The 9,132-nt window shown below is 38.4% G+C and overlaps 1 protein-coding gene across 4 annotated transcripts; it reads right to left on the bottom strand.

The window, feature by feature from the left end:
* Positions 1-1,052: 1,052 nt before the first annotated feature.
* Positions 1,053-8,591, bottom strand: LOC118240066 (cingulin-like protein 1). Of its 4 annotated transcripts, none has more exons than XM_035527246.1 (8): positions 8,522-8,591; positions 8,269-8,315; positions 6,235-6,561; positions 5,607-5,638; positions 5,362-5,394; positions 4,471-4,531; positions 3,520-3,894; positions 1,053-3,142 (listed from the first exon to the last, which is right to left on the bottom strand). In XM_035527246.1, the coding sequence occupies exons 2-8, from the start codon at positions 8,285-8,287 to the stop codon at positions 1,821-1,823; spliced, it is 2,169 nt and encodes a 722-aa protein (XP_035383139.1). In that variant the 5' UTR covers positions 8,288-8,315; positions 8,522-8,591; the 3' UTR covers positions 1,053-1,820. The 4 variants fall into 4 exon arrangements, with proteins under 4 accessions (XP_035383139.1, XP_035383140.1, XP_035383141.1 ...); XM_035527247.1 differs by having other exon boundaries at positions 6,235-8,151; positions 8,522-8,567; XM_035527248.1 differs by having other exon boundaries at positions 6,235-7,901; positions 8,522-8,556.
* Between the last annotated feature and the right edge of the window lie 541 nt (positions 8,592-9,132).

Genomic DNA, 9,132 nt, shown 5'->3' with positions numbered 1-9,132 from the left:
ACACCAGGACTCATTGATATTAATGCATACTCCTCCGCTGCGTGTTTTGCCAGAGAGTGCATTGTCTCTATCGGCACGGATTGAGACTAATCCATCCAGATGAAGGGTATAATACTCGCTGAGCCACGTTTCAGTAAAGACTAAAACACAGCAGTCTCTCGCTGTGTAGTCTGCTGGAGTTTGATGCAGTCCAGTTTATTATCCAAGGAGCAGACATTTGAGAGGAATAGAGATGGTAGAGCTGGTCTGCTAGGATTAGCTTTTAGCCTAGCACGGACCCCAGCTCGCTTCCCCCGCTTCTGCTTCCTTGCACAACGCTTGAGGTGTCTCCCCCTTCGTCATTCGGACTCAGGCGACCCCGTGGTCTGCAAGCCTGGTACACATAGCAACCCAAGCTCACAGATCGTCTGAAGTACGCCGTCGTCCAGGTAGGTTTTTGCATTATGTCTTAAGTGTAGCAGGCTATGGCGGTGGTATACATGGAGGTTGGTTGTTTCCATGTATTTGTGGATTAAGTTGCCAGAAAAATGTAGTAGAGACGACAGATAGTAGCACAATAGTACCATTATCAGACCTGGAGTGGCCGCTGCGTTCTACCATGTTAAATATTCTGCTGGGTCTTAGATGGGTCTACAGTCTTCCTTATCCTGAGTGCTTTCCCAGTTATTGATTCCTGTCTGCTTTCTAGATCTCGACTCCTGCCTGACCCTTGGATACCTCCCAGATGCTACCCCGTGTTTAGACCCCAGACCGACCCGACCACGATTCCCTGTCTGATTCCACGAATTAGTTTGTTTGTTAAAATAAAACCTCTAGCAATCGTATCCTCTTCTGTGTGTGTGCAAACATTACACTAGCACATAGTTTCTATAGTTAGATGGCTAAAAAGCGGCCAGCTAAACAGTTAAACAATTCAGTGTTGTTAGGTCAGAGATAGTAGTAGTAGTAGTAGTAATAATAAGAATAAAAATAATAATTATAATTAAAAACTTTATTTGTATAACCTTCTTAAACTCAGTTTACAAAGTCCTTTACAGAAAATACAGACTATATAGAGGGAATTCAGGGTTTATTACATGTTGAGATCTATCATCAGAGTTTCAGATCAACATATTATTAATTAATCTATAACCTTAATGTGTAACTGATATGCTATAAAATGGATACATGTTATGTTTTAGTTACCGTATAGGAATAAATTGCTCTAAGCTTCTTTCCTGATTCAAGCACACACCCCCCCCCCCCATGTCTGTTACCAGACTGCAAATTTAACTTAACAGGCTTTTTTGGTGACACTACTTTGAAGTTAGTCACCATTTGAAAAAAAACATTTAAAAATTGAGGGGTAAAAATTTTAGGGGTAAGGCAGTATTTCAACACTCATGAAAAATTATTTTACAACTAATTAATGTTTTTTTTTCAAATTACTAATATAAGAAATTATACTGTTTATTAACTAATTAATATTTCTACATGAAAAACCTAACTACAGATGATGCACTGTGCAAATGTCATACCTTAACTGACATGAAATCATATCATAAATCTTTTTAAGATATACTTAGTTACATACAAAATTACTGTTGAATATTACAATTGAAACAGCTTTGCTTTTACTACCTAGAATAAAGAAGGATGAAGTTTTTTTAATCTTTGTCCAAAACATTTCTGTGAAGTTTATGATGTATCTATTCTTTATGTAATTCTCTGATCTTCTGTCCGTGTCTGTTCTCTATCTCAATCCTCTCCTACTGTATTTTTCTTTACACCATTTTCAACTTCATTATTTCGTGCTCTTATGCTTTGTCTCCATTTAGATCTCACTGCATTTTCTCTTCATTTTCTTCTACTGTCTTCTCAGTATTCATCAGGGACTCTGCTTGTGTTTGCTGTCCTGATTCTTTGTCTTTTGTCTCTGTCTGATCAGTGCTCATCTTAACCACCTGACAAACACCTGTTCTGAGTAAATGAGCTTCTTTGAGTTCTAAGAGTCTTTGTTTCATTATCTCTAACTCCCTCTCCTTCTCCTCCATCTGCCTACTGAACTCTTCCTGCATTTTTGACTTTGAGACCAATATGATCTGTTGGATTTCAGGTAGGATGGTCTTCATGAGGTCCCTCTCAATTTGCACCCTGGACTCTGCTTCATACATCTTGCAGATCTTCTCCATCTCTCGTCTGTGTCTTGCTTCCAGTTCACTTTTCTCCCACTCCATCTTTTCTTTCAGTATGTTAATCATACTCTCCAATTTAGTCCTCTTCTCCACTTCTCTTTGCAGATCACTTTCCATTCTTCCTTTTTTCTCTTTGTCCTGTTCTTCTTTAATGTTTTTTTCAAGTTCAGTTGTTCGATACTGAAGTTGTCTAATGTCGTTATCTTGCTCTTGGATCAGTCCTTCTATTTTCCTTAGAGAGATCTGGAGCTCATTATCTAGTTTCTCTTTCAGTTCTCTCTCTTCCCCTTCTCTTTTCTTTTCTTTTCGTCTATTGATTTTTGTTTTCAGTTCTCTTATCTGAAATTCTATCTCCAGGTAGATCTCACTGCTGTAGAATCTTTCTCTGTTTCCTTCCACCATCTTCTCTATCTTCACCAGCAACTCTGAGACTTGAGACCTATCCCCACTCTCCTTAATGTTGAAAGAATGAAACCTGTTCCCACATTTCTCCACAAGCCTCAGGACTTCTTGACTTTCTGACTGAATCAATTGTTCAGGACTTTTCTTTTCCTCAGTAACAGTAAAAAGGATCATGGTGTTTCTCCAACATCTCTCTCCAAAAATCTCCTCCAATTTCTCCAGCATCCCTCTCTCCTCTCCTGCAGGCTCCTTCACTGGTATGACTAGGAGGAAGGCGTGGGGTCCTGGGGCAGACAGACGGACACAGAGTCCCACGTCCTGTCTCACCTCCTCCAGAGAGATTTCAGGGCAGAACCAGTCAGGAGTGTCCACCACAGTCACCTTCCTCCCAGCCACCTCCCCCTGTCTGCTCTCACTCTGCTGGGTCACTGTAGATGGACCAGCCTGGCTCCTCTCCTCTCTGCCCAGGATGGTGTTTCCTGCTGCACTCTTCCCAGACCCAGTCCTCCCCAGCAGCACCAGCCTGAGTTCTTGTAGAGAAGAGTCTGGACTAGAATATTTTATACCTGCAGGTTTAAATAAGCCTGAGTTATTTATTTGCTTTTATGTTTGTTAAAGCAAAGGGAAGTTCCAAATTTCATAGGCGATTTAGATTAGATTAAATATTATATTTTGTCGTATTAGTTTTCTTAGTTTTTCTCCTGAGTTGAACTGGAGAAAAAACAGAAAATTTTTAGAAAAGGCAACATAATATAAAGCTGGGTATAAAAATGACCTTTAATATAATCAGCTTTGTTGGTCAGGGTCCATTTTCCAGTACTGTATTATTGTGTTATATTTTATTTAACAGTAATTGAATGGAATTAAATACTTCTACTTCCCTATCTCAATACCTCCAATCATAATAAGAAATATCGTACAAGGGAGCACAGCAGCTACTCACCAAGAAAAGGATCCAAATTCCTGCTGTGTCTTTTCCCAACTGGGACTGCTGAACCTGGATCTGTCTTCCCCTTGCTTCTCTCCTCTAGACATCTGTCTTCTTCTTGAACCTGGTGGCTTCTTTCTGTTAGCCGTGTGTCTCTCATCGTTAGACGCGTCTCTTTCTCTTCAGACTGGTCAGGGTGTTTTGCCAGCTCAGAATCCTGCTGCTCCAGCAGGAGAGTAATGTCCTGCAGTTGCCTTTTCTTGTCCCGCAGTTCCACCACTGCTTCCTCCAACTCCACTTTGGTGCTTTGTAGCTCTTCTTTGGTTTTCTCTAGTATGCTATGCTTCTTTGTAAGTTCTTTCATGAGGCTTTTTACATCCGTTTTATATTCTGCAATTATTACATTTAGTTAGTTTAGTTTATTTAATTTGTGTGTGTGTGTGTTTTTTTTTAAAGGAATCTGTATTGAGCCAGTACCGCACAGAATCTCTGTATCTCGGAATCATCTTAAATTTAAAATACACATCTGCTGCCTTCAAAAGGAGGACCTCTATTAAACGTTACTAATTCCACACATTGAAAAGTGTAAAATAAGATTGCTAACTTTTCAAATTAAGATGCTCATTGTACTTAATGATCTACAGCTCTCATCAAATAATTGCATTTGAGGAGTACTGTCAAAAGGCTGCAACTTCCCTACTCAAATGTATAAAACATCTGCCTCATGACTCTCTCTCTCTCTCATACAGAACATCTCTGGTAGAGCAAGTCGTAGAGAATAGTCATATTAACATTAATAACAGTGACAGTTCATTGATAAAAGCATATTAAGCAAATTACTAAAATAAGCTTTAAAGTATTTTAATTTTAATTAATTTTTTATGCATTAATAAAATGTTCTCAAATGAAAGTTGTGTGTATGACTATCATGAAACAATTAAATTATTTTTGCTGTTTTGAACTCACCAGTCAGGAGAGCTGATTCCCCCATTTTCAGTCTCTCCTCTACTGTCCATTTTCTTCCCCACTGTGGAAGTGAAAAAAAATATGAAAGTTGCATACATCATGTCCATACTGTTATGTATACTGCTTAGTGGTACACTGGGTCCCATGGCAGCCAAATTAACACACACACACACACACACACACACACACACACACACACGTACATACACACACACACACACACACACACACAGACAGACAGACACAGACTGAACAATTCAGGGTTATGACATGAAAGACTGACACTAAATTAGAATGATTTTTTTTCCAGGGTAGCCAATAATATTTCTGAATGATTAATATATTAATGGATATTATTAGATATGGATGTTATTAGGAAATATTATTCCCATGAGGGACTATACTGTCAAACCGCCTGTCGTGCTGGCTCCTTGAACTTCCCTCTCCAGCCACCAGGGGGAACCCTCACCAGAATATTAATCTACCTACGTTAATGTCTTTCACATACTTCTTCTTTTTGAACATGTATATTTACTTCATTGCACCCCATTTTGTTCTTTTGATGTCTTATCCATTTCCACAAGAAGCAGGTTTGAATGTTCTTTGTACTGTGCATTTGTTTTGGATGGTTTGCTGGAATAGTGACTTTTGCACTTACCCTTCAGACTACAACTCTGGATTTAGGTAAATTGTTTAGATTATCTAGTGTCTACCACTGAAGAGGGCCTAGCATCTCTAAGAGAGCCTAGAATTTCAATTTGACTGCAACATGTCTTAACTGTGTGTAAATGTGTTTGAATCATGCTGAAAGAGAGTTTGCAAGTCAACCCTTAAAGGTTCAAAAATCACCTGCTACACTTATTTGAAAGGATGATACAGAAATGTGCTCACCTGCTGGATGCTGACATAAGGAACAACTCCACACTGGAAAAGAGAATCTGATTAGGGGCAAAGTGTGATTTAGAACTTTTTCATTTTTGTTGAAAACCTAAACTCGGAAAATTACAACAAGGGACCAGGCCAGATAGCAACATTATAACCTATATAACTATACACAATATTAAGTTGTTAATGTACACAAAGGCAACTGATACCATTAGGCAGCACTATTATAGTGATAGTACTTATTATCTTACCACAACATCCCTGCTCAATCTTCTTAGAGGACCTGTGCGAGGTCATACGCAAAATGTCAAGAGTTAACATGTAACGTAATTTGTTTGTCAGTGTCAGTGCAGGGCACATACGTTTAACCAATGTGAAAAAGCCACAAATTGTTGCATGCTGAACCTGTTGCAACCAAGGGAAATGTAACAGGAAGTAAGATATAAACCCACAAATTTTCAGACTGCATCACTTTACCAGTGCAGCCATCAGTTAAGATAAATCTTAAGCATCTTTATGAGTGAACACTACTTTTGTTGATTATATTTAGAAAATTTACTTATATGTGCAGCCTTCTTGCATAATTGCTTTAGCTACTGGCCATGGTTGAGAGTTCAGACATAAGTGATTGCACTTTTTTTCCTGAGCATTTGTTTTACAGTATTAGCAATCCTTTAAGTGAGTAAAATCCTGAACACGTCAGCCTTACACAAAATCTTTCTCAAAATGTATAATCCCAAATCGCTGTTTTTTTTTTTTAAATAAATCTCTTTTCAAAGTCATAGAAATGGGTCCATTCCAGTTTCCTCTTTTTTCTTCCAATATGCTAACATTAATATTCATGTTGTGTTTATGCAGGATGCAGTTTGGAATACTTACGCCACCACACTCTTGCCGTAACTTCTTCTGCTTTGTCGCCACTGATCACCTGACACAAGTAATGTCCTATGTCGCACTCTCTACACTCTCTCAGCTGCAAAGACACATCACCCTTCTCCAGCTCCTGAGGGGATACACTAACTCTGCCCTCGTAGCCCCTCCCCTCTGTCACCTGTCTGTTCTTATATAGGCAAACACAGTCTGTCCCCTTAAACCACCTGATCTCCATGGCAACAGCACTCACTTCAGGAGACAGGTGACAGGAGAGAGTGGCAGGAGAGCCAAGTGCAGCCTGTTTATTTTTAGGTCCAATGAGCTTAAAATCATCTGTTTAGGAAACACAAACATACACGATTCACATGCATCATGTTATCTCTTTCGTCTCCTGATGAACCATTTCTATATTCCAAACACATAACATTTAATAGACTACTAAAATTGATCTTCACAGTGCCTTTTTAAATGTTTCATAGACTGTTTTAGCTGACATGTACAAACTGTGCCTGTAATGATCGATAAGCAGAGACAGGATGCAAGTAGAGTGAATTTTACTGAGGGCAAATTCAGTAACAGTCCACAGAACGGTCTGAGGTCGAAAAGTCATGGATATAAGTCAAGAACACACAAGAATACACGATTACAGAAAACAGAAGGTAAGCACAAAACAAGGAGAAGGTTAAGTAGAAAACGAGGCATACAAACACAGAATAACCAGGATATAGAAACCATAACATCAAACACAGAGATGTAGAACATAATACACAGTACAATGACCAATAATGAAAAAAAAAACAAAAAAAAAAACGAAACGAGGCTAAACCAGGAACAGAACCAAAACAAAGGAATACAGCTAAAGGAACCACAACACCAGAGAAGGGGAATCATGACACAAATACTACACATCTGCTTAACACAGGACAGACATCAATGCCCCTGGTGTGTTCAGTGTAAGCTAGATGTAAGATACAATCAAATTTCCTAATTAAGATCATTGATACATATTTGCTTATTCACTTTCTCAAATGCACTCACCAGACATTTGCTAATTAAGGTAATTGATACATATTTTCATATTCACTCTCTCAAATGCACTCACCAGACATTTTCTAATTAAGGTAATTGATACAAATTTACATATTCACTCTCTCATATGCACTCACCAGACATTTGCAGAATGGCAGAAATACAGTCTAATTAGAACCTTGTTTCAGGTGTAAATACTATTGCTCATCTGATGCCAAACATTCCAAATGTTCATTCCAAAGATGAAGGTGGGCACGTGGCCACATGACCACAACAGAATTTGTAACTGCACACCAATAAACCTATAAAATGTATATAAATACTGGTGTACTTAAAAGTGCCGACACTCTAAGTTCACCCACAAGAATGATTGCAGGTTTATTACAGGTGTTTCTGGTAAAGAGCCTATGACAATCATAGTGTAAATGTAGTATTTTTTTGTTACATTTATATAGCACCTTTCTCATACTTAAGGATACTTTACAATCAACACTCTACACAATGCTATTGCATCCAGTCAACACACACCAGTGAGAAGTGGCAGCCAGTCATACATAGCATACCCTCAACCAGAAATGAGATCACTGGGTATCAGGGGCAGGGGAAAGGAGGAAGGAGAACACCCGGAACATCCATCATTAGGCCTGCAGGCACAAATGACTGTAACCAATTCACCAAACCTCCATTTTCCTCTGGGAGGAAACCAGAGACCCCCAGAGGAAACACATGCAGACACAGTGAGAACATGGAAACTCTACCCAGGTGGAGAAATGAACCCAATGTCTTAGCACTGAGCAGCAAACATGTTAACCGCCAAGCCACCATACTGCCCACAGAACTTTTGTTCTTATGTTTTATTTTTGAGCTTTTCATTGAACTCCATCATGTAGCTCACTAGATAAACAGGAAACGGGTTATGAGGTGAATGTTTAAAAAGGCAATATGTCAGACAGTGCATAAAAAATTAGTATCCTAGGTTAACCTACTGATCAGACTAAAAGGTTTACTTACTGTTAATTGCATCTGACATATTTTCAGTTTGTCGAAGTTTATAAGATCTTTCACAGAGAGAGAGAGCGAGAGAGAGACAGAGAGACAGAGACAGAGAGACAAAGAGTCAGAGAGAGAGAACAGTTTCACAAAAAGAAAAAAAGTTCACATTATACAAATTTGTAAAGCACAACTTTGCAGTGTTTAATAATTACACAACAACAATGGCATCATATTAACACATTTGCGACAAAACATGAAGGCTGTGGCTCACCTTTACTCTTCCTTGCTTGCACAGTGATAGCTTTGGGTAAAGTGTTTCTGCATGTCATCTCGCAAATTACTGCAGTGGACTGACAGGAAGTTTAAAAAGCTTTCACTTTCATACTGATTTAAATTGTTGAGTTTGAGCATCATTGTACAAATTTCGTGACCTTTGATCAGTGCAGTCATAGTCTACTTTTAACAGCTATCTCCTTCAGCCCCATATTTTAAAGTCTCAAGCACTGAACAGTAAGAAAATATGGTGTCATGATGGTATTAATAATGCCTGCCATTAAAAATTTATAACAGGTGGTGTTGAGCTGAGAAGTGTGAAATGATGTGTAGATTCCTTTCTAAATGCAGAACCGACCTCCTATTGCATCGTGTCGTATGTGATCTCTATATTTGTATAACATTTATAGTTTTATATTATTTGCACTTATGTAATTTTATATATTTGCTTATTTGCACATTATATGTTCTCATGTTCATCTGTAAAATGCCTGTGTAGATTTGGTGAATAAATTAATTCTGATTCAGGGGTTGAAATGATAACTCCTCAAATACTGTAACAAAGAATATTTGTGACATTATTTTATTGAGTTACCACTGTCTGCCCCT

This window comes from Electrophorus electricus, chromosome 6 (genome assembly GCF_013358815.1).
Source record: "Electrophorus electricus isolate fEleEle1 chromosome 6, fEleEle1.pri, whole genome shotgun sequence".
Lineage (NCBI taxonomy): Eukaryota > Metazoa > Chordata > Actinopteri > Gymnotiformes > Gymnotidae > Electrophorus > Electrophorus electricus.
The sequence above is the reverse complement of the archived record's forward strand: the minus strand, read 5'-3'. Positions and strand labels throughout refer to the sequence as shown.

Bases quoted from the DNA above. Each gene is read 5' to 3' on its own strand.
- LOC118240066 (XM_035527246.1), bottom strand. The intron at 4,532-5,361 runs GTGAGCACATTT...TCACTTCCACAG, and splicing joins CTTATGTCAGCATCCAGCAG to TGGGGAAGAAAATGGACAGT. The intron at 3,895-4,470 runs GTGAGTTCAAAA...TAATAATTGCAG, and splicing joins GGAATCAGCTCTCCTGACTG to AATATAAAACGGATGTAAAA.